Source organism: Caretta caretta, chromosome 18, assembly GCF_965140235.1.
Source record: "Caretta caretta isolate rCarCar2 chromosome 18, rCarCar1.hap1, whole genome shotgun sequence".
Lineage (NCBI taxonomy): Eukaryota > Metazoa > Chordata > Testudines > Cheloniidae > Caretta > Caretta caretta.
The window spans coordinates 15979555-16003913 of NC_134223.1; the positions used below are offsets into that span (position 1 = coordinate 15979555).

General features: G+C 45.1%; 1 protein-coding gene across 1 annotated transcript; it reads left to right on the forward strand.

Annotated features, from left to right (window-relative positions):
* The first annotated feature begins 2633 nt into the window (after positions 1-2633).
* Positions 2634-23135, forward strand: SCNN1D (sodium channel epithelial 1 subunit delta). Its single transcript, XM_048825201.2, has 13 exons — positions 2634-2754; positions 6895-7220; positions 9729-9984; positions 11083-11276; positions 14837-14940; positions 15155-15318; positions 16500-16598; positions 17143-17260; positions 18072-18150; positions 18628-18685; positions 19632-19687; positions 20645-20720; positions 21778-23135. The coding sequence occupies exons 2-13, from the start codon at positions 6904-6906 to the stop codon at positions 22189-22191; spliced, it is 1935 nt and encodes a 644-aa protein (XP_048681158.1). The 5' UTR covers positions 2634-2754; positions 6895-6903; the 3' UTR covers positions 22192-23135.
* Positions 23136-24359: the final 1224 nt, after the last annotated feature.

Genomic DNA, 24359 nt, shown 5'->3' on the forward strand with positions numbered 1-24359 from the left:
GGCTTAAATTGCAGCAAGGGCGGTTTAGGTTGGACATTAGGAAAAACTTCCTAACTGTCAGGGTGGTTAAGCACTGGAATAAATCGCCTATAGAGCTTGTGGAATCTCCATCATTGGAGGTTTTTAAGAGCAGGTTAGACAAACACCTGTCAGGAATGGTCTAGATAATACTTATCTGCCATGAGTGCAGGGGACTGGACTACATGACCTCTCAAGGTTCCTTCCAGTCCAATGATTCTGTCATTCACTTTAACCTACATGGCCACCTGCAAGGAGCTTAGGGACCCTCAGCTTACAGTTTTAGTCTCTGTAGTCAGGCAGTGATCTTAGCACTGGACTATGGTGTCAGTTCCAGATCTGAGTCTGCACCAATATTAACACAGATCTGTATCCAGCTCTGTGTTCTTATGGTGTAATTTTACCAAATCATTATGCTTCAGCTCACTTCCATAAGGATGAATGATGTTAATAAGCAAGCCAGTGCTGAGCAAAGGGCAGAGGTGGGGTATGGACAGATCCCTTCAATATTGGGTAGTGATGCAAAGGCTTGAATATTTTAGAGGCCAAATATCAGAGTTTCCCTTTGTTTTGCTAGTGTGCATTGTCCTGGTCAGTTAAATGTGGGATCTGTTTGCATCCAGCCAAACTGGGGGCTAAATTCTGGCCAATGGAGCACCCTGGGGAGCCTAAAGAATAGTGTCGAGGAAACATAAATTGGAGTGCCTCTGTGAGCAGTGGGCAGCGGCTCTTGCTGCATCTGTTTGGAATGTACAACATACTTTTCCCAGTACAATAGCTAGTATTCAGGGAAGATGAGACCTTTTCCAGTCCAGTCCCTCTTGGAGGACTGAAGAGCTACCAGCAGCTCTAACGAGCCCTCCTTGATGGCACGGTCATGTGGGCTGCACGCATAATTTGTCTCCAGCGTTCGAACAGGCTGTGACTTGTTTGAACCGTCCAAGTGGTTTGGATTTCCCTGAGATGTGGCGTGCCATGTGAGCTGGGCGCAAATGGAGAGACATCACCCTCTTGCATGATGACATCTTGCTCAAGGGGCAGCATCGCTTGTGTATCCAGTTTCACTCATTTGCTTCCTACAGGAAATGTTCTTAGCCAGTTCAGAAGTTTTCGTTCTGATGTCTTGCCAGAGCCGGAGCCTCACAATGGCAAGGCCTGCAGCCAGAGTGAAGCAACCCAGCGTGTGTCTCATACATACTCCTTGTGCAATTTTTGCATCGTCCAGGATTTATTGTTGTCCTTTTCTATTGCACAATGCACGTATCATGGAGAGAGAGAGAGAGGGCCAGGTCATTAGATGGTTTAAATCGCCGTAATACCACTGACTTGAATGGAATTGTGCTGATTGATGCCAGGGGATCTGGCCCAGAGAGCCATGTAAATTCTAGATCTTCGTTCCTGAACAAAAGCTTCCATTTATATTTTCTATAACACTGCTACCAAGGCCCCAGCACTCAGGAACATCCTTACAAAAACAAATGCACAAATAGGATGGAATTAGATTTTATTTCATGGGAATTTAACTGTCGATCGCCTTTTGGTCCCCGGCAGAATGGCTGCATTCCCGTAGTGCTGCGAGCGACTGTATGGGGTGATGCTCTGCTGGCCAAACCTGCGGCTCCTCAAATGGATCAGTGTATTCCTTGCATCCAGAGAACCGGACCTTTTCATATGCAGGACTCTGTGCTTTAATAGGCTTCTGTGGCAATGCTTTGCAAAGCGAAGCTCCATCTAGCCTCAAGGTCTGAAACACCTCTGTGAGCGGCCAAGGCGTGAATGCATAATCAGGATTGTCGAATCTGTTGCTGTATTATTCATCCTATAAAAGGCTCTTGATCTTGGAAAGGGAGCTAAATGGGGAGGGTCACAAAAGCAGGTGCTCTAATTGGTTGAAGGAGGCAATCCAAAGTTAGCAGGCTCACAAGCTCAGCTACCATGCCCCCACTCCCCTAAAGATCTGTTCCTAAAGTTAGTAGAATTCTTGCCAAGAGAGGGTTTTTCCTCGCACTGATGAGGAACGATTCACTAGCCTTTAAGTAAATAAATGCCTCCCCTCCCCCACCCAGCCTCTCAGTAACCTAATTAGCAAGTCTACAAAATCAGCGCAGGGTCTTGGAGGAAAAATCCGCAGAGCACAATTTCAACCTTCCAAATTGCTATCGCGTGTGAAACTCCTCAAGCACAGCCATGGGTCTGGCCCACAAAGGCCATAATGGATTTAATAATCAGTGATAAAGCAAGCCACAGAGAATAACAGAGAGGCGAAAAGGACATGCCGGGGGTGGGACATTATTGATTGTTTAGAGTTTTGTTCAGCTTTGTGGGGAGTAGGAAGGGATTTTCTAGGCTCCTATTACAAATACATAAATGACTATTTATAAAAACATGTGTTTGAAAAAAATGAGTGTAACCCTAAGAAACACGTATAGTTTTATTTAAGCCCAGTATAACCTTGGGGGTTGACTTGTTCTTCCAGTTCGTTCACTCCCTATTCCTTGAAAAATGAGTTGAATAATTTCCAACGTCCCTGCATCCTAAGAAGTCCCAGCCCCTTTTGATGTCATCACCTTTATCTACATAGGCCAGACAGCTCCCAGTTTATGTCCAGTTATAAAGGAAAAACTGAAAGCTTTGCCTTCTGCTCAGGACAAAGCTGAAGGCAGTTTAATGTCTACTGCAAAAACTGCTCTACAAAGACATAGCTATGACCAAGATACAGAAATGAAGTCTTTGCCAGTGAGTCTTAGTTTTTTAAATGTGTAAATATATCATATAATAATTGAAATACTTACAGCTATATATATTACCATGCTCTATCTATATATATGACTATATGTTTTCAAGGTATATGTTTGAACATTGAATTAATATATTTTGGCAGTCAGGACAATACATGGGTACTTATCAAGGTACAATTTTTTTTTAATTTACAAGGAATGTTACTTCTTCTGGGAACTGGCATCTTCTTCCCAACTTGTCACTTTTGATGATTGCTATTGCAAAGATTGACAGCTCTGCATCATCCTTGTTAAACACACTGCTAGGTCTCTGTCTAACTATAACTGCTATGTTAATAACAAGGCAAGACAGCCTGGGAATATTAAGAAAATACAACAGGCAACAGACTCTATTCTATGTAGGTTCTTATACCACATTCATCACCATAGCAGCTAAGAGCGTGTGTGTATATATATATATATATATATGGAATAATCCCTATATAGCTTTACATGCATTTGTGTTTTTTCATGAGCTATTTAAAAACTAATTATATGAAATCATCAGCCATTTCTCAGAAAGCAAAGTAAGAATCTTTGATAACTGGTCAGTGACAACCCTGAAATTCATTATTCTGAAGCTTCATACCTGTGTTTCATATTCATAGCTTCATATGTGAAAGGAGTGTGTTTAACACAGGGGCACTTGAATGATCTCTTGTCTCTACTGTGTGTTCTGTGTTTCTCTGTTGTATTTTAAACTCAAGTTGACTGTATAACATGCATGAGAATTTTCTGACACTTGAGCAAATAATAGACTGTTGCTTTACTGAAAGTAACCATCACGAACAAGACTTTCTTAGACGACAATTAGTGTTTACTGAAATAATTCCATGTTATTAGCAATGTGCTATGCAGCTTCTCTTTGGGTTTCTTCCACATTCTGGAGAAACATCATGTTTAAAAATACAGGGAAATAAAGGATTGAATCTGAGAAGGGGGACCAATAAAATTAAGTGCAAAAGTTCGTTGTGTTACCAGAACAAGTAGCAACGCACAACAACAGGGCTAATACTGATTTATTTTTAGAGTCTTGTCATGTGCAGTATTTTTGTCTTGAAAAGCATTCGAGTGTAAACAGCAACATGTAATGATTAAGCCTTCTGCAATAATGTCAATAGATAAAGCTTTGTAGCCACTAGCATTCTTTAGCTGCCCGTGCTGCAGTTGGGTACGCTTGTATATCTGCAGAGATAACAAATATATGGTACACGCAGAACGAGGTATGTGTCAGTAGCAAATGTTGTTAAAGGTGAAATTGCAATTTTTGTGCTAATCCCTCCCACCCCTTTTTTCAGATGCTCAGACCTTTCTTTAATTAATTCCTTCCAAACTGAAACGTTCAGACTTTTGCTTGCCCTAAGTCCAGAGATGAATTTGTTTAGGAAGTTTGAGCAAAGTCATTTCAGTCATTTTTGAGTTTTGAAAACATGACAAAATTCGGGTTTCCCTTTCTGTACCAATTGAGTGTTTTGCTTGTATACCTCGACAGCCAGAAATGTCAAACTTGGCTTGTGTTACTGGCTTTGTGGAGTTAGGAAAAGTAATCCAAGTTGGAAAAAAAGAGACCTGGTGGTCTTTAAAGTTGTTTAATAATAGAGTGTTCAGACATGGCTCTTAGATCCATTTTTCTTTGTTTTTTCTTGCTGCCCTAAAACTAAGCCAGTTCAGAAGGTGTGTGTGCGCTCCTATTCCTACTGAAATCAACTGAAGTACTTTGAGGCAGCAGTAACCCCTTCTGGCTTCTGGAGTGAAGGTCAATGTAGTTAAGACCACCTCACTTCTGAGCAACGGGCACCCCAGTTAAGGATGTGTTTCTAAGTGTATTTTGTAGTGCTTTGGTAGTGCTTGGAAGGACTGATCAACATGAAAGTGCTTCCAGCCGTTCTTTTTTAATAATAATAAAAACACCACCCTCATTTTTGTATGCTTGGTGTGTCAACGTCAAAATTGCTGTAATGTTTGTATTTATAACCTCTGTTAAATAAAGTGAAACTTGTAGTATCACCTCCAGCAACCTCTTATCTTACTAGCGTAATAGATACTGATTCCGAGAGGGGATGGTGTAACGTTGGGACGCTGGCTCCTACAGAAAGTGATGCTGATGTTCATTCAGTAGATGGCACTCATTCCAGTAGGTTGGTATTAGGCCAGTGCCCCAGCTTGGTGTGAAAAGTGGTGGAGGGGTGTGATGAGGCTTAACCCCCAAGGCAAGGGAAAGCACCCAACCAATCAAGCTCAGCACCTGGAGGGTGAGTAGCTAATTGTCTCCTGGCCAGAGGAGGAGGAGCTAAGCTATATCAGTAGACGGAGGGAACTCAGCTGTAGACTGCAGAGGAGACAGGTCTCTGCAGGATAGAAGCCCTGGATTGGGGCTGAACAGGTAGGCTACAATAAGGGAGGTTTAGTTAAGCCTGAGGGGATGGAAGGGCTTTTAATTGGAAGACCTGCGTGAATCTTTATTCAGACTTAGTCATGCTACCCCAAAAGGGGTTAGACTTTTACTTGATCGGAGGGTTAGGCCACGGATTACCCCAAGGGGAAGTCAGGAGTGGTCACCGGAGCTGTAAAAGCCCAGAAGGGATCGGAGCAAAGTCCCCTGCAATGCCATGTCTGCACAGCGGGGAGCAACCTAGAGCTGAGGATGTGTGTCCACTAAGGACACCTACAAGCAGAGATATCAGTGACGCGTTCATGAGCATGAAGCCTGATGTCCATCTATGGACACTTAAAGATTCCAGGGCATTTTTGTTATGAGCGGGTTGTTAGCCTTCGTGCTTCAGCCAAATTCCAGTTTGCACAATTGCATTTTCACGAGGGAAATTCCCTCTTTGGTGTTGTACAAGGTGCGGGTGCTTTTCTTCACTTCCTTCTCTAGACTGTGGGGTTCTGCTGAAACAGAGCCTACCGTATCCATTTTTTCTATTGCCAATCCTAAAGGGCACGGGGTTTCTTTTGGGGGAGAGGGCTTAAAATATATTTGGCAGAAAAAGAGTTATAGGCTATTGGCTGGCTTAGGGGATTGATAATGGGCTGCAGATCACAAGTTCAAATCCAGCCTTTGGTAGTAGGGATCAAAAGTTGCTTCCATTTAGTGGTGATTTGGTGGCTTGCATGGAATAAGTTCCAATGAATGGTCAGAAGGTACTGCCGCAGCTAGCCCTGACTGGGCCCTGCGTTGGCAATCTCAGCAGCGAAACCGAGGACTGAATCAGACCTGGAGACCAAACTTTCTCTCTTCCCACTGGGAGTGGTGTCTTCAGGTCTGGGGGGAGCCACGCTGTCCCTGGCCTGTGTATAAACGGAGTGTGTTGTTCTCCGGGACCGTTCACCAGCATTCTATTCACTTTAAAATGTTTTTTAAAAAAGAAACAGTGTGGGGGGCAGGGAAGATACCACCCAGTCCTCTGCTAACACATCCAAAGTCATTCGCTGGGGCAGGCCTCTTCCCACTGCTAATTCTTCAGGGGACCAGCTCAGCACCACTTCCAGAATAATACAAACTATGAGAATTGAGCAAGGTCAAGGTCATGTGTGACCTTAAACCACCCAATGCCTCAATGCTTGTATTAATTATTATTCATTTATTTATATCGCTCCATCGATGTGCATGGCACGTCAGGCTTAATCCCTGACCCTCTAATATGTATTGGGACAACGGGGATTGTGCCCACCCTTTAATGTTAACATTGCTTAGTGTATATCGGAGGCCTGAGTTTTACTGAGAAAGAGGGAAAGTTCTCGTTTGGTTCTGTCTGCAGCACAAGACGTATTTGCACACTCCCCTCCCGAGAGCTTTGCAACAGTTCCCAATGTCCTCGCGGGAATGTCAGTATCCAGCTGAGACCACCTGGGTTTTTATTCATTTGCGTGGTACTCCCCAGAACACTCGACCTCTCAGCTAAGTAGTTCCCAGTGTCCAAGTTCTGGGGACAAAGAGAACTTTGGGTGTTCCTTGTGTGAGCGCCAAGCCCTTTCACCTATGTGGCAGTGGTGAAACCCATTCTCTGCATGGTATGGAGAGAGGGGGAGCTAGCCTGCACCTGTTGGTTCTTATGGGCTGACAAGAGCCTTTTGTTTTCTTTTTGAATTAAAACAGACTTAAAGGATGGAGCAAGAGTGGGTGAATGAGGAGATGGGGGACGAAGGCCTCATTGAGTTCTACAGCTCCTTCAAGGACATGTTTGAGTTCTTCTGCAAGAACACTACCATCCACGGGACTATCCGCCTCGTGTGCTCAAGCAGCAACCGGATGAAGACGGCATTCTGGACCCTGCTCTTCCTTGCCAGCTTCGGGATGCTTTATTGGCAGTTCGCTCTTCTCTTCAGCCAATACTGGACCTATCCCGTCATCATGACCATGTCTGTGCACTCCGAGCCCAAGATGTTTCCAGCCATTACTCTCTGCAATCTGGACCCGTACAGGTAAAGCAGCATTTGGGGAGGGCTGCCATGGTTTCGTCACAGATTTGGGGTTGGACCTTGATTGAGTTAGGATGGGAAAAGGTTTCAGAGTAACAGCCGTGTTAGTCTGTATTCGCAAATAGAAAAGGAGGACTTGTGGCACCTTAGAGACTAACCAATTTATTTGAGCATGAGCTTTTGTGAGCTACAGCTCACTTCATCGGATGCATACTGTGGAAACTGCAGAAGACATTATATACACAGAGACCATGAAACAATACCTCCTCCCACCCCACTCTCCTGCTGGTAATAGCTTATCTAAAGTGATTATCAAGTTGGGCCATTTCCAGCACAAATCCAGGTTTTCTCACCCTCCGCCCCCCCACACACAAACTCACTCTCCTGCTGGTAATAGCCCATCCAAAGTGACCACTCTCTTTAAAATGTGTATGATAATCAGGGTGGGCCATTTCCAGCACAAATCCAGGTTTTCTCACCCCGCCACCCCCCTCAAAAAACCACACACACAAACTCACTCTCCTGCTGGTGATAGCTTATCCAAAGTGACCACTCTCCTCACAATGTGTATGAAAATCAAGGTGGGCCATTTCCAGCACAAATTCAGGTTTTCTCACCCCCTCACCCCCTTTTTTTCAAAAAAACACACACACAAAAACTCACTCTCCTGCTGGTAATAGCTTATCCAAAGCGACCACTCTCCCTACAATGTGCATGATAATCAAGGTGGGCCATTTCCAGCACAAATCCAGGTTTTCTCCCCCCCACCACCACACACACAGACTCACTCTCCTGCTGGCAATAGCTCATCCAAACTGACCACTCTCCTTACAATGTGCATGATAATCAAGGTGGGCCATTTCCAGCATAAATCCAAGTTTAATCCAAGGATGGGAAAACTTTATCAGTGCAGATGTGGGTGGGGATTGAACCCCGGATTGAATTTGGTTGCAACAACTTTATTTTCGATGTGGATTTGGAGTCAGACCTTAGTTTGTCATGAAGGGTGGTGCATAGAAACTTATTTACTTTAAGTCCAGATTCAGGCGTAGAGGAGCTGGGTCCCTGGGGCTGCTTTGACTTCACTAATTGATTTTCTGTACCGGTAGAAGTATTTTTGCCCTGAAATATGTAGGTACTGTAACATCCTTCGTATCTAATCAACAGATCACTGCTGCTGGACACTAAGTGATATCTAATTGCTAGCTAAAACCTGCTCCTGCAAGGCCACTTATGTATGTGGGAACCTCTGTAGGGATAGTCCTATTGACATCCCTGGGACTGTTCACATACGTGCCAGACTGGAGCCCAGACTTTCAGGGCCAAATATTCATTCAATTAAATTCAAATTATGTAATGTGAAATTACCTAATTTGCCTGCAGCACTTACCTAACTTGCTTGCAGAAATGCCTGTTTGTGCAGCCAAGAGCAGGATCGTTGCAAATAGAACATTCAATCTGAGGGCTAAGATTTGGAAATTCAGCCACTGATAGCAACATCTCTGTCACAGTTCCATCTGTATTTCCCGCTCTGTGGTCCACACAGAGCACCCACTCTAGGCTCACAGATCCTCAGCCATCACCTCTCTTGTGCAGAGACCTGCGACTCTTTCCCTCCTGATCAGGGTTTTTCCAGGCTGCACAGTTCCCGGCTTATGCTGTGATATTTCCAGCAAGCCAGATGGCTGAAACAGGCCAGTGTCCGGGCTTTGTTTTCTCTTTAAAGTCTATGAACAGCTGTAATTGCCAGCTGTTACAAATCACCATCCAGCTCTTTATAATTAAGCACCTTTATTCTTAAGGTGAAAGCATTACAGAGAAAACATACTAAAAACAATAAAAGAACACATGCAAATAAGCTTACCAGAGGTCACCTCAACTCCAGACTTGGGCTCTGGTAGGTATTAGCCCTTCAAAATCCACAGCTTGGTTTTCCCCATGGTTACAAGTTTACAACTGTCTCAGATTCAGAACCAGAACAGCCATGAATAGCTCAGTCTTTCGTTTATACAGCCTGGGCCTTTGATCTTGTCCTCATGTGACAGGTGATCAGCTGTCAAAGGCCTATTCTTCAGGGTATACTTTCAAATGGCTGGATTTTGCATAACCGGAGGTGGGGAATTTTGCATTTGCCTCCCCATGGATATTTCCCAGAAAATCTGCTTCACATGGATTGTCCCAAAAGTCTATTCTTGTCTGGCACATTGTTTCATATAGTCCTTTAACTATATGGAACATCCAGGTCTTACATCACCTCTTCCCCAAGGGAAGCTATATGCAATCCCAGCCCAGAATAATACATAAACTTTGCATTAAGATAATTAAACTTAATACAGTAAGGATTTGTAAAGATATTGCAGGAAATTGCCATATCTGTCATAATGTCTGAACATTTTGGATGTATTCTACTCACCACCATGACTGGCTTTTCCAGCAGAGATGCCAAGGATTGAAACCACGTGTGTGTGCAAATAGATAATTATACACTCCTATTATTTCTGTCTCCTATAGGTTTGACTTAGTCAGTGAGAAACTGGCCCAGTTGGACCAAATGGCAGAGGAAGCAATAGCTAATTTGTATGGCTACAAAACTTCAAGCTTTTCCTCCCATTATAAAAAGGGTATCCGCATGAAGGACTTGCGAAAGGGAGGGTCTGTCAATCTGAACAGCTCCAGCTTCCAACTGAACCCCCACATTTCACTGGTGATGCTGAAGGAACCTGATACTGGGTCCAGGAAGAAACATTTCAAAGTGGGCTTTAAATTGGTAAGTGTAACCAAGCTACTGCTGCTTGTTAAGTAATCCATCCAACCCATGCAACAAGTTAAAATGAACCTGTTCTGTGCAAAAGATTAAATACAACATAGATGCATTTAAACCATAAAGCCTAATGAAGGGTCTGAGGATATCTGGGGAGATCCCAGCCCTACCATAATCCTTTACATGTTATCCTAGCTTCTGAGGCTCTTGTAGAGAGAGGGGATAATAGAGGTTCCTCAACAAAAACCAGCATTCAAGGAATGTCAATAGATAGAGCTTGTAGAATTAGCTAGCAACTGGGTTACATGCCACGGTTTTTTGCAGCCTTTCATAGTCCGTGTTTGTGCAAGATCCTTCCAGCAATACCAGAAATGAGAGAACAAACAACTGTACATGTGTGTGTGTACAGGGAAGGGGAGAGAGAATGGGTGTGTTAAAAATGCAGTAGATGGACAGTTAGATCTGGCAGTTGGATGTGATCAACTCAACACATAGATAGAATAGATCTGTGACCTTGGAAAAGTCAGTTAATCTCACCGTGCCTCAGTTTCTTCATCTATAACGTGGGGATAGAGTAGACATGGAATTCAAAACCAAGGAGGAAGTGAAGCTGACAAATCATGAGATGCCCAAACAACTTTATTTTGACTTCTTTATTATCACCATGCCATATCTTGAGGTCCTTACTTAGGCTGACATTACCGACAGTGGGTGTTCCCCTGGCTAAGGACTCAGTAAGAAGGGAGAGCACTTCAGAGTTTGGCCCAAAATTCACTGGTTGTAAGAGTGCCTCCACGAACTTCACCCTTTCTTCTGCCAAGGTAATTGAAAAACAACGCTTCTCTTCCTTCTCCTGTTCAAGGGGTGACTCCAGCAAGATTCCTGGGGACAAGTTTAACACGGTCTTGTGTGACTGAGCTGTATTCTCACTCCCCAAACATTAGACTGCCACCACAGCTCACCTACTGCCAGGACAGAAATTCGCCTCGCACCTCACCTCCATTGCTCTTAACGACACCATCTTGTATCTTCTATAGCCGGAGTCCCTTGGGCTGCTCCTGTATGTGGGCTTTGATTGCCTCTCTCCTTTTCTTTTCTCCCCAGTGCAATGCTACAGGTGGGAATTGTTTCTACAAGGCCTACTCATCTGGGGTAGACACCATTCAAGAGTGGTACAGGTTTCACTATATGAATATCATGTCCCAGCTACCCGTTATAATCAACATTTCTTCTCACGAAGAGCATATACAAAACTTGGTCTACTCTTGCCAGTATGACGGGGAGCCCTGCAGAAAGAGGTAAATACCTGCCAAGGGGGTAATTGTGGGTTAGCAAAGGACAAAGGGATCCGTTCTCATCCACCTTGGAATTATGCCAGAGCTTGCAAGGAGAAAGCTGAGTGGAGGAAGTTCAGCACCTCTCATTATGGGCAGTTGGACTAAACGTGAGAGCCCTTGTTAGAGGTCAAACTAAAGAGGACGGTTTCCTCTCCTCTCCCTTCACCAACCCCACGAGAAACAGTAGCTGCTTGTTCTCTTTGAAGTTGATTTAATGCCTTGCTGACACTTCTGCCTGGCATACCTGTTGGAATTAACTAGAGGAATCAGCTGCTTTGATGCATGTGTGATCAGCCAGCTCCTATCATGAGTAAGAACCTCACTAGGGAGGAAGGATATGGAGGCTGATTTGACTAGAGACGTTTCACATAATTAAAATAAAAGGTGTAATCTTTTCTCAGGATGATAATTGGTCTATTGGTTAGAGCAGTGGACTGTCTCATAGTTTAACTGGTCTAGTGGCTGGAGCACAGGGTTGGGAGCCAGTTCCTGGCTTCTATTCCCAACTTGTCCACCACCTTGCTATGTGATCTTTGGGCAAGTCACTTAACTTCTCTGTACCTCCATTTATTAGTGGGGATACCAATACACACCTGCCTCGCAGAGGGGTTTTTGAGGCTAGGGGAGAGAATGGCTAATAGACACTGGTAAGCAGTGGGAGTTGCCTCTTTGCTCTAATAATGCACGGATCTTTGGGACAGATCTTCAGATGGAGCAAACTGATACAGCTTGACTTGAACGGAGCTATGACAGTTCACCCCAGCTGAGCATCTGACCCTCCGGGTATAGTCCAGGGTTGGCTTTATTGATAATTCATAACAACCAAAATATCAACCTTGGCTTGAGTTTTCTCCCAAGTTTGGCTCATCCTGGAGTTTTCCTGGCAGAACCTTCTCTGTCATAGTTCAGAGTTTCTTCCACCCCTGGCAAAGGCTCCTAACCCCCTTGATCAACCCAGCAGGAGCTAGTGGAATTCCACTGTACCTTCATGCATGGCTAAGGGATAGGATACCTCAACAGAAGAGCCCTGTGCAAGGGCCTCTCGTCTGCCACCCTGTAGCAAGAACTTGCAGAAATGGCACATGTTGTTGCTGTTATTAAATATTGGAAATTCATCTTTTTGATTGGGACCTGCTTTGTGTGCATGCTGGGGGACTCCGATTTACCAATATGTCCCCACCCCTTGGAATAGGACAGGTCTCAGATGAATAGTTATTTGTACTGCAGTTGCTGAACAGACCACTGGAGTGGTAAATCCCAGAGCATGGAAAGTACCAACTCTCTGGTCGGAGCTAGGGAAACAAATCCCCTACCAGTCAGCTGCAAACAAGCACCTGAAACAAACGAGCCCCAACTCTTAGGGTAAAGTATTTATCCGGGTTTATTTCTGTAGGGCAACAAACAGCTTTGAACAAAGGCCTCTGTGGCACTGGCTGTTGTCTAGTAATAATACTTTGTGCTTTACATATAGTACCATCCATTGCAAGGCTCTCAAAGTGCTTTCCAAAGGTGGGAAGGGACTATTGTCCCTGCTTTACAGAGGGGGAAAGTGAGCACAGAGAGGTGAACTGACTTGGCCAAGATCACCTTGCAAGGTGATGGCTGTCATGAAAAGAACCGCAGTCTCCTGAATGTCAGTTCTGGGGTGTTACCAGCAGCCCGCACTGCCTCCCTGAGAGACAGACATCTGAACTGCAAACAGACAGCTCCTTATGAATGATCTAACCTAACTAAACTTCTCCAGTGGCCAGGGGAGTATGAGGATAATTTGCCACAACATCAGGTGTGCCGATTGTTGCTCTGTTGGCTTTGCTCTGGAGAGTCCTGCCCTTCGGGGGGGAGGGATGACTCAGTGGTTTGAGCATTGGCCTGCTAAACCCAGGATTGTGAGTTAGAGGGGGCCATTTAGGAATCGGGGGCAAAAATTGGGGATTGGTCCTGCTTTGAGCAGGGGGGTGGACTAGATGATCTCCTGAGGTCCCTTCCAACCCTGATAGTCTATGATTCTATGATTCAGAAGCTGACACTTCTACCACACCACCAAGCCCGCTCTTGTGTAGTTACACATACAGGGCAGCCTACTGTAACTGAATGAGACCAAATTGAGGAGGATATTGGTTATTGGAAACCCACTCACCAGCTCCCCGTTGACAAAGGGATGCCTCAGCAGAAGGCCTTCCACCTTTCATCCGCAGCGTGGGGTGTGCTTCGCCTGCTGGGATCATCTGGATGTATTTCCCTAAGCAATTCCCTGCTAGGGCATTAATTAGGGCACCTTGGTTGCTCTTGTCCTTTGCCTGTGGCACACAGTTTACTTAGACCAAGACATTTGAGTCCTCAGGAGACTACAGTCATTTGGCTCAGTACAGGGCTATCTGAGTGAAATGTAATGGCCTGTGATAGACAGGAGGTCAGACTGCAGGAGCTAATCGTCCGTTCCTGCCATAAACTCTGTGACGCTGAAGGAGCTATGCAGGGTTATCACCATGCCCTTTGCAGCTCATTGCAGTCTTTATAATTAAAGTGCTGCTGAACTGGCTGTTCCCTTTGCATAGCCAAAGCTATAGATGCCAGCATATGCTTGGGTCCAGTTGTGTAAACAATAAAACATATTAAATGCTCCTACAAGAAAACCCAGCAAGGAAATGTTTGCCTACGTGCTGTCAGAGAAAGTCTTGTGTACCCAATAAATCACTGGAGGTCTCAAGGGCTAAATTCAGTCTTGGAGTTAATACATTGACCTGAATTAGGTCCCAGGCAATGAGAGAGATGAAATTAACAGAGGCAGTCCACCTCCAACTTCTTTGTGTATATGAAAAATATGTCTTGTAAAGTTACAGGGTGTGAGATCTGAGTCTGACTGGCACTGGTGTTCAAGGCATTGTGTGGGGTCCCATCACCTGATGCACTATTACAGCACAAGAGAAATGAAGGAGGGAGGTTGGAGAAGCCAAATCCTTGCTTTAAATTTGAGCTAAAAATGCCTAACCTGCACTCTGGACCTTGGAGACAGTGGTTACAGCAGGAAAAAGGCAATCAGAACTCCTGGTTCTACTCCCGCCTTTAACGCTCACTTGCTATTCCATTAATCACTCCATGCCTTGGTTTTCTTGCCTTGTCTGTATAATGGAGATAATGCTTTCCCAGGTTTGTGAAGATCCTCAGATGGCAAGCATTATATAAGTACAAATATATTTGATTAGTTGTTATTAGTGTAAACAACACTGAGCTAGTTAAGCATAAGATGGGGATTGACGTGTGCCTGTTACTTGGTAGCTATCTGTTGGCTAGCCGCTAATTAGTTTATTGTTTTGTTTTTTTGTTGTATGAAAGTATCAGAGGAAGAGTGTGTTAGGAGACTGTAGCTCTTCTTAGATTGTAAACTCTTTGGGGCAGGGCCTTTCTTTTCATACTATGTTTGTGCAATCTCTGGCACAATGGGATCCCGCTGCCACATTACAATACTAACGTGGCGGGGAGGTTCATCCATAACTAATCATATTTGAACTCTTTTGTTCCAGCGACTACATTCACTTTCACCACCAGGTCTATGGAAGCTGCTACACTTTCAACAGCGAGGGGACAGACGTCTTCTGGAAAGCAACAAAACCTGGAATTTCCTATGGTATGTTATTTGGCCAGGGCCAAGGGAAGGAGACAAAGCAAATACCACAACACACATCCTGTTTGTAAACACCTCTAACGATGCTCGCCCCATAGTACATTACCTTCCAACACTGACAGACACACTGGGGATGTAAGAGATGACATCACTTCCTAGGACTTGCCCTACTGATTTGCAGTTTAAAGAGATGTTTTTCCTTTCCTTGTTTCTCCAGGACTGTCCCTGATCCTGAAAGTGGAGCAGAACGATCGCCTCCCGCTGTTGTCTACAGTGGCAGGCGTGCAAGTGATGATCCACAACCACAATCAGACGCCGTTCCTCGAGCACGAGTGGTTCGACATCAGACCGGGGATCGCAACTAGCATTGGAATCAGACAGGTGGGCGGGCCGGGTTCAGCGTCACCATTTCTCCTCCATGCGGTTTCCTTTTCGGCTGGTGCTGGGTGGGCCCAAGGGGAAGGACGGCCTTTCGGTTGGAGCATAGGACCGAGTGCTAGGACTCCTGGGTTCTAGGCCTGACTCTTCCATTCATGTTTGTTAGGTGTTTTGAGAGTGTCAGGTGGAAGTTACTATGGGGAGGGCAAAGTATCAGTTTTGTAGCCAAACCTTCTGAATTCCCTTTGGCAGTTCAGCCTGTGGGATGGGAGGGTCCCCCACTTGATGACATAATAAACGAGAGCCATATTAGAAATGCACATCACTGACACAAAATGTGCTAGAGGGGATGGGAAGAAGAAACCCTTTTCATCCCCCCCTCGGCTGTGATGTCCTGTCAGTGAAGCTGGGGCTGCCTCTGCTTTCCCTGCTGCGTCTCAGACCGAGATCGAGCTATGAGTTGTCTCTGAGCCCGCAGCTGCTGGTAACCCACGGCAAAACGGCAAGGCTGAGAAGTGTGATAACCCATGATGTGCGCTGGCCCAGCAGAGAAAAGGAATCCCGCCACCTGGCCTCAGCGTGTAAAAGGGTAGCTCCCCACCTTCACCTTGAATGGCAGTCGTGTCTCACCTACACCTCCGGTCTTATGCGCTCCTCCTCCTCCCCTCTCATGCCCTCTGCTCCACCCAGTCCTTTCTCCTTGCTGCTCCCTTTGTCTTCTGCCCTTAGCTTCACACCTGCACTTGGAACACCCCTCTGCTCTCCTTCTTCAAACTCACTCCTCCCTGGAATCCCCAGTCTACTGATCACCGATCCCTCCACGCCCGGGGTAGTCAATAGGCAGACTGCGGCCCAAATCCGGATCACCAGATGCTTTTGAATGGACAGTGGAATCTTTTTATTGACTTCTTTATTATTATGTATCGGTTTTGTAGTATTTTCTCTGGAGTCTGGACCTTGACCAAGAAATTTGGACCTTGACGACAAATAATTGCTTACCCCTGCTCCACGCCCTGCTTTACCTGAACGCTTGCTTTGCTTTCTGTCTTGTGTATGTTAGGTTTGAAGCTCATCAGGGCAGGGACCGGGAGTTATTCTGCACTATTCTGTGCAAAGTGGCAGCTGCATTTGCTGCTCCGTATTAACGCTCCATAATTGTATACGCCTCTTTTCTGTGTCCACAGGACGAGGTGCAACGCTTGGGTGGGAATTATGGAAAATGCACGGTTGACGGAGAAGATGTGGATGTAAAACTCCTGTACAACAGTTCCTACACACTGCAGGTACTGTCCAAGCTGACGGTTGGACTTGTAGCACCGTTCAAACCTTGCTTGACAAAGCAATGAGTTAGAGGCTGGAAGTGCAGTAGGTTGCACATCTTGGGACACGACAATTTCCAGAAGTAGCTTGCACACTGTGGGACATGACAACTTGTTTTATCGAGTGGTGGAGGTGGGACCCAGGACACTGGAGTTGTCACCTCCTGGCAGCACTGCACTGGAGGCCGGATACTGAGCTAGATGGACTGCTGGTCTGTTCCACTGTGGCTATTCTTGTGCCCTCAAATAGGTTGTGTGGTTATGATGTTTGTTAAACCCCCATCCGTTGGAAGTCTGCAATATTTGTTATGGGCCCTGCACATGTTTCAAGAGCACACCCATGGGGTGAATGTATTTGAAACCCTTTCGGCCCATCCGGCCATGGTAATACGCTGGGTATTCGTGCAAGGCGAAGAGCTGCAGCTCTTCTCCAGAAATCTCACGCTGTTAGCAGGCAAAGTTTAGGACCCAAAGGACCTCAGACTTATCCAGGGTTCTGTTTTTTCAGGCTTGTTTGCATTCCTGCTTCCAGGACAAAATGGTTGAAAGATGCGGCTGTGGATACTATTACTACCCACTGCCTCCTGGCGCTGAATACTGTAACTACAACAAGCATCCTGCATGGGGTAAGGGCGCAAGGCATGCAATCTCAGGCCTGGCCTGGTAGGAAGAGCTCTTGCTAGAACTGGATTTTAAATAGAGGGCTTCTCAGATTATTGCTGGACTACCACGTATGTGGACTGATGCTGCCTAGAATCAGCTGGTAATTGGCAGCCCAATGAGATAATTCACCGGCCTTTTGTCACAAATGTTGCTGCTTAAATTACAAATGGAGGTGGGGAAGAGTTTAGTTCTAGTCTGGGGCTTTACCTGACATTTGTCTATCTTTCAACAGGTTCTGGGGGGAGGGGGTGGTCTCCTTCCCAAAGAGACTAAAGGGCTCTATCCTGCCACCTATTCTTGTGCCGAATCCCTGTAGGGCCCAACGGCAGCTCCAGCTGTACATGGATGGCAGGCTGTTTAAGTATCCTAATGCCATTAAGCATCACCTTCCCCAGAGATTAGCAGCGCAAAACAAAAAAGTACAAAGCCAAACCTCAACCAAGCTGTTTTACCAAGTAATAAGGGTTGTCTATGGCAGTTTCCATTCATAGAAGGCCAATCAGGCTCTTTCTCCTTTTTCTGGTTGATGTCTGTCCAAGTAACTCGTGCAGTCATCTTCAAATTAAAGTCTAAGCCCTCAGTGGAGGGAGACCCTGGTACTCAGGCAGGAAATTAACCGAGCCATCTGCAGCCGTTCGTAAATGGGGGTAGGACAGAGCAGCGCACTCTCCCTCCTTGCCGAGAGAATGTGGGGTGCCAGACCATCCTGGAGTTGGGACAGCACATTTCCTGGAGGAGCTGTCTGAGTCTGTTCCTTCCCATCTCCTCCTCCAGGCCACTGCTTCTATCAGCTGTACGACAGGCTGGCCGATCACCATCTCAGCTGCTTCGCCAAGTGTCCCAAACCCTGCTGGTGAGTCACTGCTGCAGGGGCCAAACTTGCAAGGGGGGGAAGGATTCTGATGAGGGTGTAGCTAGCTCAGCTTAGAGGCATGTAGACGCCGTGGCTTGTCCTGTGTACTCTGTGCTATCTCTAGAATCAGAGACTGTCACTCATGATCTGAGCCAAGTCCAGGCCTGTATCTCCTGTCAAGTGAGGGCCCCCAGCACTTACTGGCATCAGCTGGAGTTGAGAGCACGCAGCACTGTGCAGGATCAAGCCTTAGTGCAGTAAGAGACAGGGGCCTGGCAAGCCTGCCATGAGAGATGCTGCCAATACTGCGGGGAAACACAAGTCCCTGCATTATGGTGTACATAAGCAAGCACTTGCTCATGTCCTGGGAGTGTCAAGTGCAAGCCACCAAAACCGCATGTGGCGAAAGAGTTAACTGTGCTTGTACACCTTCACGTTTATATCGTAGTGACTGTAATTTCCCCTGTGCCTTCCCAGGGAGTCGTGGTACAAAATGTCTGCAGGGACCGCAAAATGGCCATCGACAAAGTCTGAGGTAGAGTACAGAGTGAATATAGATACACCGTGTTTGGAAATGTTTGCCATATTTACTATATAGGTTGTTGGAGTCAAGGATATAAGTGGGTTCTGCAGATCCTTGCATCAGGACCTGGGAGATATTGAGAGCTCTGGTGGAAGGGCAAGACAAAAAGTTGGGATTGCAATAATTCAAAATGGCCAATGTGTTTGGATAGATTGTCTTGTAGTTAGGGAACTCTACTGGGGCTCAAGAGGTCTAGATTCAATTCCAGTTCCGCTACAGACTCCTTGTGTGATCTTGGACACATCACTAAACCTCGCTGTGCCTCAGGGCCCTATAAAATGGGGTTAATGATAGTCTAACTCACAGGGGTATTGTGGTGGTAAATTCATTACTGTTTGTGAGATGCTCAGATTTTGTGATGTGTATAGATGGCGTCTTCCTATTTCTCATGATCTAACGTCAACCGGCCATTAGAGACATATCTCCTGGTGATAAGTGTATGTGAAATAGAGTCATATGTAGGTACAAATGCATTACACAATAGTTGATATACATGTGTTTTCGAAAGACTCAATTAGTTGAATTGTTGCTCTCTAAGAACGCTGTCCACACATATCTGAGATACTCCCATGTGGCTATTTCCCTGTCCTTAGAGGGGGCAATGATCTGTGATACTCCTGTGCTGTTGGCTTGTTTTTAATGATGATCACTATATTTAAATCCCATGCCTTCAAACGTCCTGCTAGATCTCTTTTGGGATCTAACAATAGTCGTGTTATCAGAGGTGAAATCTGCCTTATGTTCAGTATGCCCCAAGAGGGAAGCGCAGTGGCTACCCCAACAAGGCAGAAGGAATATGGAAAATTACTGAACCTGAAGCATAAAAATGACAACGGTGGTTACCCGGTGCCTGTTCCAAGCAGCAACATGCCAGTAATATAGCAATACTGTGTTGCAGGACTGGATCCACCAGATTCTGAGTCGGCAGAAGGGATATAATTCTACCAACAACAGGTTAGTCACCAAGAGAAGGTATGGGAGCATGATTTTTTCACCCAGAGGTACCTGAACTATTTGTCCTCATGGAATTGTAGAAGCCAAAGATGGAAAAAGACCTATGAGGACATTCCTTCTCCCCCCTTCACTACCTTTCCTTGTGTTAAATGCGTCAGGTGGTGAAGTTTCCTTCACTTCCCTTCAGACAGTTCTACAGACTTACAGCATACAAAGGAAACAACTATGCCAATGTAGAGCAGACCTTGTCCCCAGAACCCGTGGGCTGCAGCCTGCCAGCCAGACCATTAGCACGACGACCTCAGTGATAGCGGGATTCACTCTGACATCTCAGTTACACAAACAAATGGTTTAGCAACAAAACATTGCATTGTCAGGCTTTCTGGACATGCTCCAAAGCCCACTGAAATTGATTGGAAAGACTCCCACTGATTTGACTGGGGTTTGAATCAGGCTTTTTATCCTCCTTTTGTTTAGCCATTTAAATCTGGTTTCAGAGGAACAGCCGTGTTAGTCTGTATTCGCAAAAAGAAAAGGAGTACTTGTGGCACCTTAGAGACTAACCAATTTATTTGAGCATGAGCTTTCGTGAGCTACAGCTCACTTCATCAGATGTATACCGTGGAAACTGCAGCAGACTTTATATACACACAGAGAATATTCATATTCATATTCTCTGTGTGTATATAAAGTCTGCTGCAGTTTCCACGGTATACATCTGATGAAGTGAGCTGTAGCTCACGAAAGCTCATGCTCAAATAAATTGGTTAGTCTCTAAGGTGCCACAAGTACTCCTTTTCCATTTAAATCTGTTGCTAGACACCCTTTGGCCCAGTTTAAAGGCCTACTTGTAGGGTTTCTCTGTTTAAAAAAAAATCAGACTTGGAAGCAAAACATAGACTCAGTGGAATGCCATGTAGGGAACCTAGCTCTGATGTCCCCCATTCTGTATTGAAGGAGAGACATCGCCAAGGTGAATATCTTCTACCAGCAATTGAGCTACCAGTCTATGGATGAATCTCCGGTGTACACAGTAAGTTGTACTGGATCAGCTCATTGCTTTAGTCTTCATTCCTGACTCTCATAATGGCCAACATCTGATGCTTCTGAGGGAAGATGCAAACAGATGGGGGGAATTTCCTTCCTGAGCCTAACATGGGATCAGATTATGTCCTGAAGCATAGGGTTAAATAAAATCACAAGATATTATCCAATACACAGTGCCACACTAACTTTGTCCCTTGCCAACATCTACCCTGAGATTAATCTTTATAGGGAAACTCTTGTTTAATAAGGCTTTTGCTACCAAGAAATTGGTATGACACAGAGCAGATGTTGCCATGCACTCAGGCTGGGGTGGAAAAATCTGTCACACCCTGCTGTGCCTTGTGCATGGACTTTCAGGATCCAGGCTGAAGGGTTTGCATTGAGGGCAGGCACAGGCATTGCAATAGGTTTAATTGTCTGGGGGAAAGAACTGTGCAGAGCGTTGGGTGTCACAACTCCCACTGCGTTTGGAAAAGTTTTGGAAAACATTAGGATTAAAAGCAAAGTGCTGCAGCGAACCAAGGTGATCAGTAATCAGGAGCGGAGTCTTCAACCTCCAGCTCACTGGTCTGAAGCTGACCTGGGTTGGCAGAGAGTGGAACCTCTTAGCGTCTGCTGGTGCTTCATCCCAGGTAACATGGGTTCGTGTTCTCCATCCAGCCCCACATCCGGGGACTCCCTCCAGAAAAAAAAATGACAGTGCAACTCGGGAAGCCTGCATCTCTGCTGACAGTGCTGTATTTGCCCTTTGGATTTCATTCCCTGGGGTTGTTGATTTGGTACCTATGTGTTTGGCATGAACTGCACGAAGCAACTAAACTTCTAATTAAAGGAAAATCAAATAATCTCTTTCTCTCTCTTCCCCCCAAATTAAAGAAAACTCTCAGGAGCCAAGATTTAGAGCTAGAGAACACATGAAGTGCTGAGTTGTCCCACCCCTAGCTAATTCACCGGCTGGGGAAATGCAATAAGTTCATATTTCATGAGCTGCACCATGTATCCTGTCAATATAACCATTCAATCCTTATATGTCCCGTTCACAGGTGAATCTTCTCTTGTCCAACATGGGAAGTCAGTGGAGTCTGTGGTTTGGGTCCTCAGTGTTGTCCGTGGTTGAAATGTTTGAGTTGCTCTTGGATATAACGGTCTTGTCTCTCATATTCTGCTATCGACGGTTCAAGGCAAAGAACACGCTGGAGATGGCCCAACCCCTTGCCATCTCCAGCGTAAGTTTGACCCTAGAGAATTATAGAGCCGTACATGAGGACCTTGCTGCAGATTGGAATTCCACCCAGACTAGCCACAATGTTGGGGCCGTAGCCAAAACCAAGAATGGCGACCTATCTTTCCACTCGATTTGTAACAAGACCCCGACACCAGAACTGAACCCAGATGTTGTGCTTAATGGATTCTGGCATATCAAGGATCATAGTGTAGAGATGGACCTAAACAGCTAATCCTGTGTGTGCAGAACAGAGAGACATATGTAAAGATTATGGGATGTATTCCACAGACATAACTTTAGGAGCTCACAGACACACCACATGCAGTCGGCATTTCTGTCTGCTACTTCTCTGGTGGCATCTAGGTATCTGACGTGCACAATGGTCTCAGGAATTGTGCAATGCCCTGATGGAATTCAGAAGTGGTTTTCTCTGGACTATATTATAGTGTCCCTGGCAGTTGCCCAGTCCTCATAAAAGCCTATCATAACTTCTAGATTGAACTCTCCTGAGGAAACCAGATCTGACTGGACATCTCCTGGCTTCAGACAGGCCCATCAGCATTTCATAACTGTACTCAAGTTAAAAGTTAACCTACCCATAAATAAAACGTCTCCAGTCAGCATTTTACAAGCATATGCTCTATCAGTTAACACCAGTCTGGGAGAGCAAAGGATGGGATAACACGAGGCTGCTGTAATCCTAACCTCATTTCCAAAGCAGCGCTTCTCTTCTTAGTATACTGCTGTTTCACCGTGAGCATGATACACGGGAATCCCTGGTAGGGCCACAATTGTGCTGAACCTAGATTCTTTCATGCGGAGTTCAATTTTATTGAGAGGGGTTGGGACAAATGAGGGAATAACACTTTTTCTCATAACTGGTGTCTGAGTTGCTTAGAACTTTAAAACACACTGCATTTTTGCTGCAGCATGTTTATATTATCAAGAGATCTATACAATCTTAATGTTAATATTTGACAGTAATTTATGTGTCTATACAAAGGAATATAGAGACTTATTTTTAACGTTGATGTTTGGAAGACTATATTTCATTGAGCTCCAGTTGTTAGCCTTGATTTCTACTGAAAACGAGAATTAACAAGGAAATAATGAGTCTTGCACTGATGTGTTTTGTAACTTTTTAAATAAATAAAATGCTCTGGATTCAGACTGTGACCACCTTGTGCCTTCAATCAGTGTTTCATCTTCCCCTACCTCTGAAGTAAAACTGAAAACGCCTTGTAAATTTTCCTGGTTTCACTGACGCTTCTGTAAATGCATCTGTATCCTCCCCTGAAATGTTAGGGCCTGATCCAGGCACTTCGGACCACATTTGTAAATGTATTTAAGCCCCTATCTGCTTCTATCGGTGCCTAGATACCATTTGAAAATCTTGGTGCTCACTCCCTGCAGCACCACTCCCCGGACCTACCCCAGAAAATGGCAGGATGTTATGTTTTTCCATCAACAAGGAGCATCCACAGAGAGAGCACAGTGTGCGCCTCTCCTCCGCAGCTGGTGGCATTAGGGCCCTGTCAAGGCTGATTCCCCACTCTGGCACTTTGAGTGCAGAAGGTGGGGGCCCGTAAGGATTCTAAAACTCCCAAGGTGACAGCTTTTCTCTAACCTCGGATGGGTAGATGCTGCCAGCACCCAAGAATAAAGACCCCTTTGAGAACCCAGGAAGGCACTCTTGGGAATTCCTTCCTGTGAGGTACCCTCAAGCTCTTTCACCCCTTCTCTGGGGAAGAGCTGAGAAAGAAAACAAAGGAAATCAGCTGTTGTCACCAACTAATTAAACACGTGCACAAACCTCTTAGGACACAAACTCCGATCCTGTTCTTAAAAAAGGTAAATTTTATTAAAAACAAAAAGAAAGAAAATACATTTGAAAACTCAGGCTATTGCTAGATTTAAAAAACCCATTCACAAAAATTAAGCATCAAGAATCTTGAGGTCCAGCTTAAAGGTTACAAGCAAAACAAAAGCATTTGGGTTAGCACAGAGGAGTCCACAAGCCATAAAGAAATAAAAAGAAATAAACCGAATCACGTCTTCCTAGACATTTCCTGATCTACTGACATATCTGGGGGTTTCAAGTGAGTAGTTTCTAGGTATGAGTCAGATGATTTTTCATACCTGGCCCCAAGCTTCTTAAAGCATAGTTTCAGCCCTGTCTCTGTTTCTCCGCGAGAACAACAGACACACAAAGGGGAAGATTTTTCCCAATTTTAAAAAGTTCTAGCCTTTCCATTGCCTCTTTTGGTCAGGTGCCCACTCCCTTCCTTTTACCTATGCAGGGAGACTTTTTAACCCTTTACAGGTAAAGTAAGTAGAGAACAACTACAAAGAGGGATTTTATAGCTAACTGGCTGGCTGGGTGTCCATAAAAGGGAGCTA